At 43.7% G+C, this 17,257-nt stretch overlaps 1 protein-coding gene across 5 annotated transcripts in view; it reads left to right on the forward strand.

The window, feature by feature from the left end:
* AIMP1 (aminoacyl tRNA synthetase complex interacting multifunctional protein 1) overlaps positions 1 to 17,257 on the forward strand; it is a 117,254-nt gene that overhangs the window by 39,698 nt on the left and 60,299 nt on the right. For all 5 annotated transcript variants that reach the window (XM_073571841.1, XM_073571840.1, XM_073571837.1 and 2 more), the window contains one exon: positions 16,403 to 16,536. In XM_073571841.1, the coding sequence (XP_073427942.1) occupies positions 16,428 to 16,536 (109 nt within the window). In that variant the 5' untranslated portion in view covers positions 16,403 to 16,427. The remainder of the gene's footprint in view (positions 1 to 16,402; positions 16,537 to 17,257) is intronic.

Below are 17,257 nucleotides of genomic sequence, written 5' to 3' on the forward strand. Positions count from 1 at the left end.
ATACGCCTTCCCTCCCCTGGTTCTACTACCCCTGGTGATGAGGAAGGTCAGGAAGGACAAAGCAAGGATTATAGTGATTGCCCCGTTTTGGCACAGGAGGGCATGGTTCTCATGCCTCAGGACCATGTCGGTGTCCAACCCTTGGGTCCTACCAAACATCCCAGACCTCCTATCCCAGGGCCCAGTTTACCATCCTCAGCTAGCTGGCCTACATCTAACGGCGTGGATTTTGAACGAGCACTACTGAAGGAGAAAGGTTTCCCCCCGGCCCTAATTAACACCCTGCTCAAAAGCAGAAAACCGATTACAACCAAAATATACCTTAGGATCTGGAAAAGATTCCTTCAGGGCTCAGGGGTAGTAGCTGGGCAGTCCACTCCCATAGCACAGATCTTAGAGTTCTTACAAAGAGGTCTGGACATGTGACTCTCCACCAGCACCCTTAAGATACAGGTGTCGGCTCTAGGGGCGCTTTTCAACTGCAACATCGCCAGTAACTATTGGATCAATAGGTTTATTAAAGCAACAGGCAGGTCCAGACCGGTAGTGAGAAATAAATTTATGCCTTGGGATCTAAACCTAGTCCTTACGGCCATGACAGAGGCCCCGTTTGAGCCTATTTCATCAGCTTCCACAAAAAACCTGTCCCTTAAAGTGGCTCTCCTGGTAGCGTTGACATCAGCCCGGAGAGTTAGTGACATCCTGGTGCTGTCTAGACTTCCTCCTTACATACAATTCAGGGACGACAGGGTAATTCTTACACCTGATACAGCATACCTGCATAAGTAGCCTCCAGTTTCCATAGAACTCAGGAGATAGTCCTTCCATCCTTCCTCCCTAATCCCACGAACGGTAAGGAAAGGACATTACATACGCTAGACGTCAGGAGATGTCTCCTAGAGTACCTGGCAGTTACCGACCCCTGGAAAAAAGATAATGCCTTGTTTATTTCCTATCAGGGCACTAGGAAGGGCCTTAGGGCTTCAAAAAGCTTGCTAGCAAGATGGATTAGGGAGGCCATTTCATTAGCATACACCTCAAAAGGCAAACCGGCCCCTGGCAAGCTGAGGGCGCATTCCACCAGGGCCATGGCAACCTCTTGGGCAGAGAGATCGGAGGTCTCGATCGACCAGATATGTAAGGCAGCTACTTGGTCCTCTCCGAGCACCTTCTACAACCATTATAGACTAGACCTGGGTGCTTCCTCAGACCTCTGCTTTGGTGTCAGGGTTCTGCAGGCTGTAGTCCCTCCCTAAAGTAATTATTACTCTCTGTAATTCTCTCAGGTGGTGCTGTCATGGACGACCAAATAAAGTCGTAGTTACTCACCGGTTAACGGTATTTTTCGGAGTCCATGACAGCATCCGTATTTTCCCTCCCTTTAGTTTAATTTGGGTGTGCACTTCTTCCGCTTATATGTACATGGGTAATTAATAGTCGTGTAAGAGTATTGTATATAAATTATGCTATTAACCTTTGTGGTCCTCTTGTGCTCTGAAAACCAACTGATGCGTTGGAGAGGTGCCGCTCTTATGTATCTGTAGGATTTCCTGTTCCTGGAGGGCAGATCCCCTCTCTCAGGTCGTGCTGTCATGGACTCCGAAAAATACCGTTAACCGGTGAGTAACTACGACTTTCCTGGTATAGAAGTCAGACTCACCGGCCTATAGTTCCCTGGGTCCACCTTCTTCCCCTTTTTGAAGATAGCAACAACATTTGCTGTTCCCCAGTCTTCTGGGACTTCTCCTGTTCTACAAGAATTTTCAAAGATTATGGAGAGGGTTTCAAATATTTCTTCTGCTATCTCCTTCAGTACTCTGGGGTGTAATTCATCTGGACCTCGAAACTTGAATTCATTTAGTTTAGCTAAGTGTTTCCTCACTATCTTTCTGTCTTTAGATATCCTGGATTCTTCTATTCCCTTAATAGGACAGGGAAGAACAGTTGATGTTACATTTCCTTTCTGAGAGAAAACAGATGCAAAATGGGAATTTAAAAGTTCTGCCTTCTCAACATCCTGTCTTACCATTTCATCATTTTCATCCTGTAAAAATTCTATAGCATCTTTGACTTTTCCTTTACTTTTGACATATCCCCAAAATCCTTTATTATTGCTTTTGATGTCTCTTGCAAGCCTCAATTCATTGTCAGCTTTAGATAATCTGATTTGTGCCCTGCAGGTTCTGCAGACAGCATTATATTCTTTAGATATGCCTCCCTCTTTCCATTTTTATAAACATTTCTTTCTTCCTTTTTAGCATGTGCTTAAGTTCTGTGTTCATCGTTCCTGGTTTCCTTAAATGCTTCCTATTCTTCCCTCTTTTCAGAATTGTTAACAATTGTGCTTTGAGAATTTAATTTTTCAAGATTTCCCATCCTTCCTGGACATTTTTGTCCTTAAAGATATCCAACCGTTGGATCCCTCCAATTCTCTTTCGGAGTCCCGTAAAATCTGCCTTTCTGAAATCTAACCTTGACGTCTGAGTCTTCACAGGTCTTCCTCCTCTAGTTATCCAAAATTTTAAAATAGCATGGTCGCTACCTCCTAGGGTCCCAGCCACTTTTACCATTTCCTCCCTGTTTATGAGGATTAGATCCAAGGTAGCAGATCCCCTTGTTTTCTCCCCTACCTTTTGGAATATAAAGTTGTCAGCAAGAGAGGATAAGAATTTCCTTTACCTGATAGTTTTGCCTGAGAGAGAATCCTAACAAATGTCTGGATAGTTGAAATCTCCCATGACAACTATGTCATATTTTTTGGAGAACTTGGCCATTTGATGCATAAAGAGTTCATCCCTATCTTCAGCTTGCACAGGCGGCCTGTAGTAAATGCCTACAATTGTGTCCTTTCCATTGTTCTGTCCTTGTATTCTTACCCAAACAGTTTCCACAGAACTCCCAGTCTCTGAAGCTTCAATCTCTGTGCAGACATACAATGCGACACCTCCTCCTCGTTTATCAGGTCTGTTTCTTGCAAATAAGTTGTATCCTTCTAGCCTTGTATTCCAATCGTGTATTGTCCCACCAGGTTTCAGTGATTCCAATGACATCATATTTCTTTTCCTGCGTTAGTAGTTCCAATTCTCCTTGTTTGTTGCCCATGCTTTGTGCATTAGTATGAAACATTTTAGTTTGTGATTGGTTTCTCTTTCTCCAATATTTTTATTATTTAGATTCTTTTGTCTTTGTTCTTCCTTTCCACTTCTAATAGCAGAGTTCTCAATAGCATTTGTCAGGTGTATGGCTTTTTCTGGCCTTTTGCTTCCCTTTCCACGTTGTTCTAGTTTAAAGCTCTCCTGATGAATGTAGCAAGGCGACTTCCAAATACATCTTTTTCAATCCGCCATAACATCTCCACCTGTACCTCACTGACAGTTTAGCAGTTTGTCCTGTTCTCCGTACTCCACCCTCTTTCAGCGCAGCAGCCAGCCCTTGGTCCCAAAGTTGTGGTCACATAACAATGTTTCCTCCTACACATTCCAAATCTAATAGCTTGAGTTCCATTATCTCCAATCTGTTGGCCACGGAAATGCTGCCTTTCCGCCTGGTGGACACAGATGGTTTCAAAACGTTGATGGCTGTTGCAGTGCCAAGTACCAGTTGCCAGTACTTTTTTTTAAGACAGTTGTGCTTGCGCTACACCATCATGTCTCAGACAACATTACTCGTTTCCTAAAAACGGAAGATGTCTGCCAAGGTGCAATTGACCACTGACACATGGACAAGCAAGCATGAACAGGGGCGTTACATCTCACTGACTGGTCACTGGGTGGCTGTGTCTGCAGGCGGTCAAGGGCCAAATCCACAAGTGTTTGAATCCCAAAGGCTCTGTATCCAACACTTCCTCCACTGTGTCTGGCTCCTTCACCTCCTCTAGGGCCTCCACGTGTGCCCTCAACTTCTCCTTTAATCAAACACGTGTTCCAACAGTGCAGATGGAATCCCCCTCCCGCCTCTGTACTGCACAGCCATCGCTCATTGCAATCAGGCAGTGATAAAATGAATATGCCTTGGAGATCGCAGTCACACAGCTCAAGTGTTGTGGACCGCTATCCAGGCCTAGTAAGAACAATGGCTGTCTCCACTGAACCTGGAGGGAAGGCCGTGTGCAATAACAGTGCTAACCTGGTGGTGGCCCACGCCTGGGCAACCTGATACACATGCTTTACATGCCTCAGGTCCTCGACCTGGTGGTGGTACAGCTATTTCTCCACCACTATCCCGGCCTGGATGCGCTGCTGCAGAAAGCACGGGTGCTGTGTGCTCATTTCCGACGATCGCACTCCGCAGGTCAACTCCCTGCATCGCTACAGCAGTCTTCAGCCTACCGATTAACCATTTGATTTTTGATGTTCCAACACTGCGGAATTCCACTCTCCAAATGTTGTAGCGACACTGGCAGCAGTGACGAGACCTTGTGCAGTATGTCCTTTTGCATAGCCTGGGCCACCACAGTGCGAACGTGGTTCAAATCACATTTGCACCTTTCTGTACAGTTTTGAAATGGCTACTAAGATGACGATCCATCAGCATCACTCATTCGGTCATATACATGCTGGAGCACTCTTGGAATATTCTGCGTGAGGAGGTGGTGGTTCCAGAGGAAGAGGTGGAAGCAGAGGAGAATGCGGAAGGGATAACTATCAAAAGTTTACGGACTGTCATAGCACAGGCGAGTGCCATGGAAGGGTGGCTTACAGATATCGAGGGGGCTCATGGAACCAGACAAACTGTTAGTGAAGGTGCAGGAGTCAAGGAAGAAATGGAGGAGGAAGAGGTGATGAACGCGCAAGAGCCAGGAGAAAAAGGATAATGATCTCTCTGTTGTCCATAGTTGGAGGGACATTCTTCAACATGATGCCAACATTCTTAGGGTTAGAAATAGTGCTGACTACTGAGTTGTCACTCTGTCGGATTCACAGTACAGGAGTAAATTTAGCCAGATGCAGTGAGGCACACAGTGTGCTTTGCAGTTCTAGACGTACAACCCCAGGAACGTCAAGACGTCATTGCAAAAACATTGGCAGCAGTATCAGTGGCATAACTAATTTCTGAGAGTCGTTTCACTCATTTTTTGTGGCCAGCCCATGCACCATCAGAATAGAGTACAAGTCTGACACGTTGTGAACGACTGGAGATAATGATGCACGAGTATCTGGAGCTCAATATCAATGACATGAGGCAGAATTTGGACCCTTTTGCTCGCCTTTCATGCCTTGTAGGTTTTGGAGTCCTGATGGATAAGCGCATCCGGCAGTCCCCTGAAAGTGCAGACCTCCTTTAATCAAAATGAACAAGTCATGGATCTCCGATAACTTTTACACCCCAGACACAGACTGAGCAGACTAGGCGATGGTGTTGTTTTTAGTGTCATGCATAGATCTCGTGTTATTGCAGTCTGTGATACAGTCTGTGATGCAGTCTGTGAGAACTCTGCTATTAGAAGTGGAAAGGAAGAACAAAGACGAAAGAATCTAATTAATAAAAATATTGGAGAAAGAGAAACCAATCACAAACTAAAATGTTTCTATACTAATGCACAAAGCATGGGCAACAAACAAGGAGAATTGGAACTACTAACACAGGAACAGAAATATGATGTAATTGGAATCACTGAAACTTGGTGGGACAATACACATGATTGGAATACAAGACTAGAAGGATACAACTTATTTGCAAGAAACAGACTTGATAAACGAGGAGGGGGTGTCGCATTGTATGTTCGAAACGCGTATATCTGCACAGAGATTGAAGCTTCAGAGACTGGGAGTTCTGTGGAAACTGTTTGGGTAAGAATACAAGGACAGAACAATGGAAAGGACACCATTGTAGGCATTTACTACAGGCCGCCTGTGCAAGCCGAAGATATAGATGAACTCTTTATGCATCAGATGGCCAAGTTCTCCAAAAAATATGACATAGTTGTCATGGGAGATTTCAACTATCCAGACATTTGTTGGGAATCTCTCTCAGGCAAAACTAACAGGTCAAGGAAATTCTTATCCTCTCTTGCTGACAACTTTACCTTCCAAAAGGTAAGGGAGAAAACAAGGGGAACTGCTACCTTGGATCTAATCCTTATAAACAGGGAGGAAATGGTTGAGGAGGTAAAAGTGGCTGGGACCCTAGGAGGTAGCGACCATGCTATTTTAGAATTTTGGATTACTAGAGGTGGAAGACCTGTGAAGACTCAGACGTCAAGGTTAGATTTCAGAAAGGCAGATTTTAAGGGATTCAGAAAGAGAATTGGAGGGATCCAATGGCTGGATATCCTTAAAGACAAAAATGTCCAGGAAGGATGGGAAATCTTGAAAAATGAAATTCTCAAAGCACAGTTGTTAACAATTCCAAAAAGAGGGAAGAATAGGAAGCATTTAAGGAAACCAGGATGGATGAACACAGAACTTAAGCACATGCTAAAAAGGAAGAAAAAAATGTTTATAAAATGGAAAGAGGGAGGCATATCTAAAGAAGAATATAATGCTGTCTGCAGAACCTGCAGGGTACAAATCAGATTATCTAAAGCTGAAAATGAACTGAGGCTTGCAAGAGATGTCAAAAGCAATAATAAAGGATTTTGGGGATATGTCAAAAGTAAAAGAAAAGTCAAAGATGCTATAGGATTTTTACAGGATGAAAATGATGAAATGGTAAGACAGGATGTTGAGAAGGCTGAACTTTTAAATTCCTATTTTGCATCTGTTTTCTCTCAGAAAGGAAATGCAACATCAACTGTTATTCACTGTCCTATTAAGGGAATAGAAGAATCCAGGATATCTATAAACAGAAAGATAGTGAGGAAACACTTAGCTAACCTAAATGAATTCAAGTCTCCAGGTCCAGATGAATTACACCCCAGAGTACTGAAGGAGATAGCAGAAGAAATTTTTGAACCCCTCTCCATAATCTTTGAAAATTCTTGGAGAACAGGAGAAGTGCCAGAAGACTGGAGAAGAGCAAATGTTGTTCCTATCTTCAAAAAGGGGAAGAAGGTGGACCCAGGCAACTATAGGCCGGTGAGTCTGACTTCTATACCAGGAAAGATCTTTGAACAAATTATTAAACAACATGTATGTCAATACCTGGATAAGAATGAAGTGATTAAACAAAGTCAGCATGGGTTTCTAACTAATAAGTCATGTCAGACTAACTTAATTTCCTTCTATGATGGTATCACTGATTGGGTGGATCAAGGAAATGCTGTAGATATAGTATATCTTGACTTCAGCAAAGCATTTGACAAAGTCTCTCATACAATCCTTATTGAAAAAATGACTAAGTATGGAATGGACAAGGCAACTGTTAGGTGGATTCATAACTGGCTTAGTGATCGGACCCAAAGAGTGGTCGTAAATGGCTGCACATCCAGTTGGAAGAATGTCTCAAGTGGGGTACCACAGGGCTCTGTCCTGGGCCCTGTATTGTTCAACATCTTTATCAACGATTTAGATGAAGGAATTGAGGGTAAACTGATTAAATTTGCTGATGACACAAAGCTAGGAGGGATAGCTAATACTAGAGAAGAGAGAGAGAGGATTCAAAAAGATTTAAATAAACTGGAGAAGTGGGCAGCAACTAACAGAATGGTTTTTAACAGGGAGAAATGCAAAGTACTACATCTGGGCATTAAAAATGAAAAAAGCATATATAGAATTGGAGGAATAGGGCTAAGTGACAGCACATGTGAAAAAGACTTGGGTATACTAATAGATCACAGACTGAATATGAGTCAACAGTGTGATGCAGCAGCAAAAAAGGCAAATGCAATTCTAGGATGTATTAACAGAAGCATACCCTCACTCTGCTGTCCCTTTTAACCATGTGCTTTATTCCTATCCTCCTATGTTCTCTTGCAATCCACTTTCACCGACCAATCCCCCCTCCATCACGACTCATATACATCAGCTCCTCTCTCTTTGCTTCTCCCATGTACAGCTCCCATGCACTTCTCACCTTCTTAGAAAGCCTCAGCCCATCTTGCCCAAACACACTGCACATAAAATCTTCATACAATTCCAAAAACTACTTGCTCTTTATCTTCCTGCTCCTACTGATTTCAGGGGACATCTCCCCCAACCCCGGTCCACCATCCCCCAACCTCAACCCCTACCCTACCTCACATCGAAACCTTAATAATCTTACTAATATCACTTGCACTCCTTCATCTCCTTCTTTCAATTGTGCCCTTTGGAATCCACGGTCTGTATGCAACAAGCTTCCTTTCCTACACAATTACTTTCTGAAAAACTCTCTGAATTTGTTGGCCCTCACGGATACCTGGATTCAGGATTCTGACACTGTCTCTCCTGCTGCCATTTCTCATGGTGGCTTACAATTCTCCCATTCCCCGAGACCGACAAATAGACCTGGTGGTGGAGTCGGCATACTCCTGTCCCCACAATGCACTTTCCAGGTCATCCCCTCAGTTCCATCACTCTCATTCCCTTCTTTTGAAGTCCACACCATCAGGCTCTTTCGTCCCCTCTCCCTCAGAGTAGCGGTCATATACCGGCCCCCAGGCTCACCCACCCACTTCCTGGACCATTTCTCTGCCTGGCTGCCGCACTTCATGTCCTCAGAACTACCAACCCTTATCCTGGGAGACTTCAACATCCCCATTAACAGCCCCACTTCCACATCTGCATCCCAGCTTCTATCACTAACCACTTCTCTAGGCTTCTCTCAGCTCTCAACCTCTGAAACACACAAAGACGGTAACACCCTGGACCTGGTTTTCGCCCGGCTCTGCTCAATCTCCTACCTAGATAACTCACCGCTTCCCCTCTCTGACCACAACATTCTCTCCTTTACACTCACAAATCCTCGCTCACCCCAGCACCCTCCTACCTACCATTCAGTCAGAAATCTACAAGCCATTAACCCTCATACACTTTCAGACTCCCTACACTCATCATTGTCCCCAATCTCTTCTTTGTCCTGTCCTGATCTGGCTGTACATCACTTCAATGACACTCTTAGAAGCACCCTTGACCAAGTAGCTCCCCTCACCCTCAGAACCTCCAAACACAGAGTGAAACAGCCCTGGCTCACATCGCAAACCCGATTTCTCCAGCGATGCTCTAGGTGTGCTGAACGCTTATGGAGGAAAACACACACACCAGAAGACTTCATACACTTCAAATTTATGTTAAGGACATATAACTCTGCCCTTCACCTCGCCAAACAGACCTACTTCACCACCCTGATCTCATCACTATCCAACAACCCCAAGAAACTTTTTGACACCTTTCACTCCCTCCTCAGGCCAAAAGCACAAGCCCCTATCACAGACATTTGCGCTGATGACCTGGCCTCCCACTTTATAGAGAAAATAGACAATATCCGTCAGGAAATCCGCTCCCAATCACCAAGTTCAGTGACTCCCATCCCTCCCTGCATTTCCCCTGGCTCACTCTCCACATTTGCTCCCATCACAGAAGAAGTCGTCTCCAGGCTCCTCTCCTCTTCTCGTCCAACTACATGCACAACCGACCCCATTCCCTCACATCTCCTCCAGTCTCTCTCCCCAGTCGTCACAACTCACCTAACTACAATCTTTAATCTCTCCCTCTCCTCTGGCATTTTCCCCTCCTCCTTCAAACACTCTATCATTACTCCATTACTAAAGAAACCCACCCTTGACCCATCCTGCACAAACAACTACAGACCAGTCTCCAATCTCCCCTTCATCTCTAAACTCTTGGAGCGCCTGATATACTCACGCCTTACCCGTTACCTCTCCACTCACTCCCTCCTAGACCCTTCACAGTCCGGTTTCCGCCCCCTACATTCGACAGAAACTGCACTCATCAAAGTGACCAATGACCTTCTGACAGCAAAACGTAATGGTGACCATTCTCTGCTCATTCTTCTCGACCTTTCTGCAGCTTTCGACACTGTTGACCATCCTCTCCTACTCTCTAGGCTCCAGTCACTAGGCATTAAGGACACTGCTCTTTCCTGGTTCTCCTCCTATCTTTCCGACCGCTCCTTCAGTGTTCTGTTTTCTGGCTCCACTTCATCTCCTCTTCCTCTCACTGTTGGGGTACCTCAGGGCTCAGTCCTTGGCCCCCTTCTCTTCTCTCTCTATACAGCCCCAATTGGACAGACCATCAGCAGATTTGGCTTTCAGTACCATCTTTATGCTGATGACACACAACTGTACACATCATCCCCTGACCTTACCTCCGCTGTACTACAGAACGCCACTGACTGTCTGTCTGCAGTCTCCAACATCATGTCTGCTCTCTATCTGAAACTCAACCTCTCCAAAACTGAACTTCTTCTGCTCCCACCATCTACTAACCTCCCTAAATCTGACATTTCCCTCTCTGTGGGTGGCACCATAATAACACCCCGACAGCAGGTGCGCTGTCTGGGTGTTATGTTCGACTCCGATCTCTCCTTCACCTCCCATATACAATCTCTTGCCCGCTCATGCCGCTTACACCTATAGAACATCTCTAGAATCCGCCCTTTTCTCACCATGGAAACAACAAAAACTCTCACTGTCGCCCTGATCCACTCCCGCCTAGACTACTGTAATGCTCTATTAATTGGCCTCCCTCTCACTCGACTCTCCCCTCTCCAGTCTATCCTTAATGCAGCAGCCAGGGTTGTCCATCTGGCTAATCGTTTCTCAGACGCGTCCGCTCTTCGCCAGTCGTTACACTGGCTGCCAATTCATTACAGGGTACAATTCAAAGTACTTGTTCTCACCCACAAAGCTCTCCACAGTGCGGCACCCCCTTACATCTCCTCCCTCATTTCTGTCTATCGGCCTAACCGACCGCTGCGCTCTGCAAATGACTTTCGACTAACCTCTGCCCTAATCCGTACCTCCCACTCCCGACTCCAAGACTTCTCCCGTGCTGCGCCAATCCTCTGGAATGCTCTACCCCAAAATATTAGGACCATCCACAATTTGCATAGTTTTAGGCGCTCGCTCAAAACACATTTGTTCAGAGCGGCCTATCACATTCAGTAATCAAAGTCATGTTTGTGTGTGTGTAGCCCATTCACTATCTCCATCTAACCCCCACCCCCTGAAGATGGCTGGACCGTCATTGTAAATACATCATTGTAAATACAAACCTGTGCTTTGTATCCCCCCCACCTCATTGTAGATTGTAAGCTCCACGAGCAGGGTCGTCTTATTTCGCTTTAATTATTGTATTGTTAACGTTGTTACTTATGACTGTTGTGTTTGAACTGTTCAACTGTAAAGCGCTGCGGAATATGTTGGCGCTATATAAATAAAGATTATTATTATTATTATTATTATTAAGCATACAGTCTAGATCACGTGAAGTCATTATTTCCCTCTACTCCTCTTTGGTCAGACCTCATCTGGAATATTGTGTCCAGTTTTGGGCACCACATTTGAAAAAAGACATCAACAAACTGGAGCAAGTTCAGAAAAGAGCGACCAGAATGGTGACCGGTCTGCAAACCCTGTCTTATGAGGAAAGGTTGCAGGATTTGGGAATGTTTAGTTTGCAAAAGAGAAGACTGAGAGGAGACTTAATAGCTGTCTACAAATATCTAAAGGGCTGTCACATTGTAGAAGGATCAACTTTATTCTCATTTGCACAAGGAAAGACTAGAAGCAATGGGATGAAACTGAATGGGAAGAGACACAGATTAGATATTAGAAAAAACTTTTTGACAGTTAGAGTGATCAATGAGTGGAACAGGCTGCCACGAGAAGTGGTGAGTTCTCCTTCAATGGAAGTCTTCAAACAGAGGCTGGACAGACATCTGACTGGGATGATTTAGCGAATCCTGCTTTGAGCAGGGGGTTGGACCAGATTGCCCAGGAGGTCCCCTCCAACTCTACGATTCTATGATTCTATGATTCTATTTGCCGTGGCTTCTGTGCCTGCAGTGACTACTGCTGCTGATGTTACAAGCAATTTTTGAAATGTAGAGACTCAAAGTTGGGTCTCCATCTAGTGGGTTACCTGTGGTGGAAGCTGTGTCAGAGACCTATCATAATATTTCTACTCTGTGGCAATTGATGCCACTTTAGTGATGTGTGACAATAATGTTTTGGAATGTGGAGAATCCAAGTTGTGCCTCCATTTGGTGTGTTGCCTATTATACTGTTTCTAGTTAGTGGAAATTGATCCCACTTTAGTGGTGTGTGACAATAATTTTTTGAAATGTGAAGTCTCAAAATTGGGTTTCCATCTGGTGGGTTGCCTTTGTAAATAGGGCTCCTAGAAAGGCAGGCATGCACTTAAGCTATGTGCCCACGTATGTAGAAAATTTCTGCTTCAAAACCGGACTCCTTCCCAAAAAATGCGCGGTTTATTTCCGCCCATTTTTTGCGCGTTTTCCGCAAAAAACGCGCGTTTTTTTCCGCGCGTCTTCTGGCTCATAGAAAGCTAAAAACGCTGACTTTTCCGCAAAATTAATGAGCATGCTGGGTTTTTACCGCTAAGCGTTTTTTGTGCAGAAAAAAACGCACCAATGTGCACAAAAAGTGCGTTATTCATTTAAAATGAATGAGATGCTTCTTCTATGCGTTTTTGAAGCATTTTGACCGGGACAAACGCTTCAAAAACGCTTACATGGGCACACAGCCTTACACTCAGGTGTGTTACTTTCCTTCCAGTTTTCTGCCAATAGTACTGTGTAAAACTGATGTTTGTGCCATCTGAGTGTGCCTGGAAAAATAAACTGGATATGTTGCATGAGGTAACAGGGTGTTCCAGCTAAGAAGGCTTACACCACTCCCTTAACCATCAGATCCTCCTTGAAACTTCAATTCAAAGCTGTAAATGCTGGCCCAGACCCTGATACATCATGCATGGCCCTTTGCTGATTGCTGCTGTGCCATTTGCAAATGTCTGCTGTGGGTCAATGGATGCCACTTTTTTTGCTGTGTGCTCCTAATTTTAGCTGTTTGAGAAGCTTTTTTTTACACCCCGTAAGGTTTTACGTTTGGCTTGGCCTCCCATTGAATTTAATGGCGTTCGGGTACATTTGTCGAACTGTTCAGTGAACGTCTAAGGCTATGTACCCACGTATGCAGAAAGAAAAAGACGACTTCCCAGGAAAAACGCACGCTATGCGGTTTTTTTGCACGATTTTTGCGCGGTTTTGTTTGCGTTTTTTACAGGAGCATCCTCCTGCTAATAGAATATACTTGGAAATGCGTTTTTTTCCGCAAAATTAATGAACATGCTGCGTTTTTTTCGCGGAAAAAAGCGCATCATATGCACAAAAATTGCAGAATTCATTAAAAAGAATGGGATGCTTCTTGTATGCGATTTTGAAGCGTTTTTACTGGGAAAACCGCTTACGTGGGTACACAGCCTAAACGTTCTGCGGATCAAACTGAACTGAACCTTGAAAGGTTCACTCATCTCAAATTGTAATATTACTATTTTTTTTGCAGCATTCTGAGCACCATAAAAAGGGTTAGAATTGATCTCTTCTCATCGCACTAAAAATGTAGTGAAATAAAAAGTGATCAGAAAAAGTTGCATATAAATGTTTGAGCATGAGAAAAACTTAGTAAATGTGTGCATAAATTAATTGTAGTAACCTGCAGCATACAGAGAATCATAGAGTGTAGAGTTGAAAGGGACATCCAGGCACAGGTATGCAAAATTTGGGTTTATGAAAATTGTTTCAAATCCAATAACTGATTCTTATGTTTTATTATGTCCTGATGTAAAAGAACACTTTTAATCGGCACATATGGATTTTGCACAAAATGTGCTTGAAATTACGTACAAGTGAGATGAACAAGAAAAATCTTTATTGCAGCCCAAAATGTACACAATATTATATACAGTGCTGTGCAAATTAATTGGGACAAAGCATTTTTTTAAGTAAAATTGTAACTTGGTTACCAGTCAGTGATTCAAACCAGTTTTAACTGCTTTAAACAGGTGTGAGTGCCTGTTCAAAGCAGTTAAAACTGGTTTGAATCACTGACTGGTAACCAACTTACGATTTTACTTAAAAAAATTTCTTTGTCCCAATTAATTTACACAGCACTGTATAATATAACTTGTGGACTGAGGGCACTGTATTTTGGCCATCTACCTGGAGTTGCTGCATTCCCATGGACAGGAGAAATAAACTGACTGCATTGTTAACCTGCCTAGGTGATTATTACAACCCACAACCGCAGATTTTCACAAGTTCCTAACCCGGGATCAGTAGTTACACTGCCCCTGTACTGGGTGATACCCACTGTCTTCCAAGTTTTGGTTAGCCCACAGCTTTTGGTGTCTCCTGCCTATGTTCCTCCAAACAATGTATATCATGATCGTAGCATGTGTGTAGCCTTCTTGCTTGCAGAAACAGTCCTTAAGATAGTTTCTCAAAATCCAGACAGATCCCTCGATCGTAGCACATGTATCCGGCAACCGATCTCCAAACTCCATAGGCCATCTATATATGGGCTCTAGGACCTCCGCAATAGACCTTGTCCCTCAATGTCACATTTCCAACTCACTCAATAAACATGTGGCTTATTGTTCTTCCTCTCTTAGGGGTCAGCCCCCTGAATGGGGAGAGCTGTTCAGACACCCCCCCCCCCCCCCCCCCAGAGCTAACTGCATTGGTGGCGGTATTTTCTTCAGTCCAAACCTATTCGCCTGGGACTCCATGTGGGAACCCCTATAGTGAGGGCTTTGCTGGGTCTACTATCTCCATCCACATTATGGGACTAGTGGCTGGAAGAACAATGGCTTGCGACACTAACAAGGATAATGGAATGATTGCTTTCATTGATTACCAATCTTGGGTCTGCTCTTATCTATGCATAAGATCCAGCCTGCACATCTTCTGCTTACTGTCACTGAATGGAAACATTGATTCCTGAGGCTGAACTGATGAGCAAGAAAATCTCTAATAAAATCCAACAATAAGATTGAGATTTTTGCTCTGTGCAGGAAGAAGTCTGCATCTCTTAGAGCCGCGAATTGGTCCACCAGTCTTTCGAACAAGGCTAGCTGCTCACAAATATCTATTCTTTATCTTCTCCCTTTCAGTTTCATTCAGTTGCTTCTCATGTTCCCATGTGCAAATGAGAATAACATTGTTCCCTCTTCTTTTTTGCAAGTTAAATATTCCCAGATTCTTTAACCGGTCCTCGTAGGACATAGGTTGCAGTCTGCTCACCATCCTGGTAGCTATTCTCTGAAATTGCTCCAATTATTCAATGTCTTTTTTTAAAATGTGGTGCCCAGAGCAGGACACAGTATTCCTGCTGTATTCTGACCAAGGCAGAGGACAGGGGGATATTTGTGTCACGTGTTATCAACTCTACGCTTCTCTTAATACATCCCAGAACTGTGTTTGCCTTGTTTTTGCTGCTGCATCACACTGTTGACTCTTGTGCAGTCTGTGATCTATAAGTATACCCGTCTTTTTCACACGTGCAGTTGCTTAGTTGTATTCCTCCCTTCCTTTAGATGTATTTTTTTGTTCTTGCCCAGTTATAAAATCTTCATTTGTCCTTGTTAAATATCATTCTATTAGTTGCTGCCCACTGTTCAATCTTATCTAGATCCTTCTGAAATTTTTTCTCTGTCTTCTCTATTATTAGCTTTCCCTCCTAGCTTTGCATCGTCATCAATATCGATTAATTTACCTTCAGTTCCCTTATCTAGATCATTTATAAAATTGTTGAACAACACTGGGGCCAGGACAGAGCCTTGAGGTACACCACTTGAAACACTCTTCCAATTGGATGTGCAGCCATTTATTACTACTCCCTTGAGTACGATCACTGAGTCAGTTATGAATCCACCTAACGTAGCCTTGTCAATCCCATACTTGGTCATTTTTTAAATAAGGATAGTATGAAATACTTTATCAAATGTTTTGCTGAAGTCGGGACATACTATATCATTTCTGTGATCCATCCAGTCAGTGATTCCATCATAGAAGGAAATGGGGCATTTACAATAATACAGTGCATGCTGTTATACTGCAGTAAAGCTATTGATTATAGTTGCAGTAAGCTGTCACCCTTTTAGGGAGTACAAGCTCTCTTGCCATGTATTTACATGTACAGTATCATAGTATTCTGCATAGATAGAGATGAAAAAAGGGAAGAGATGCATCCAACGATAGCAGATGTATTTTTGAGAAATTCCAAAGACATACTGATAGGGAATTTAGATTGTGGGTTTCATTTGGGACAGCAATGATAATGTCTCTTAAGGCTGCGGAATATGATAGCGATATATAGCCAAAGCATAAAAAATAAATAAGAAATAATAGCCAATATGACTAGAAATTGACTGCTGGCCCCGGTTATTTGTGTTTCCTTATTATTGGTTCCTACAGTGTTTTCCATTGATGATTTGCACTGTATGCTTGTGTTATAAAATGCCATTTTATTTATTTATTTATTTTTTTTTTGTGGTTGTAGGTTCTTTGTCAGGTCTATAACCAAGATGGCTTCCAGCAATCCAGTGTTGAACAAGCTAGAACAGAGGGCCTCCGAAGCTGATCAAGTGATAGAATACCTCAAACAGCAAGTCGCTCTCCTGAAAGAGAAAGCAAGTATGAAATATTAATGCTGTTCTGAAAAATGCTAATTTTATTTTACTTACCGTATTTTTCGGACTATAAGACACACTTTTTTCCTCTGGCTGTGGGAGGTGGGGGAGGGGCGTCAGCAGAGCAGCGGGTCACAGGAGGCTGTAGACGGTGCCTGCGGCTAGCTCCTGTGCCTGCTGCTAAAGAGAAATGAATATTCACTGCATTCTGCGCCCATGGGCGTGGAGGACAATGAATATTTATTTCTCTTTAATTGTGTTTTGGTATGATTGGCCCACAACCCTGGTATACATGCCCCCATCCTTATAATTGGCCCCCAACCCCATCCTGTTATGCATGCCCCATCAGAAAACGTCATGCTCCGTAGCCAGCAGTTGCTTTATGCTTGTAAGCAGTGCATGGCAGGGACGTCATGCACTGCTCATAAGAAGAGCACAGCTGCCGAAATACTCACTGCTCCACACGCCAGGAATGCGTGCGCAGAGAGCAGTGAGTATTCATTGCTCTTCAGTAGCTTGCACAGTGTCAGCCATCGGCTTCCTGCTGCTACCGACTAACATGTCTGCCACTACAGAGAAATGAATGTTCACCTTTCTCCACGCCCAGAGAGAGGTGAATATTCATTACCCTTAAGTAGCGGCAGACGTGACCTCCGGTAGCAGCAGGAAGCTGGCGGCTGACACTGTGCGCTGCCGAAGAATAATGAATACTCACTGCTCTCTGT

The sequence above is a fragment of the Dendrobates tinctorius genome, unplaced genomic scaffold (assembly GCF_039654945.1).
Source record: "Dendrobates tinctorius isolate UK_male_01 unplaced genomic scaffold, ASM3965494v1 ptg000030l, whole genome shotgun sequence".
NCBI lineage: Eukaryota > Metazoa > Chordata > Amphibia > Anura > Dendrobatidae > Dendrobates > Dendrobates tinctorius.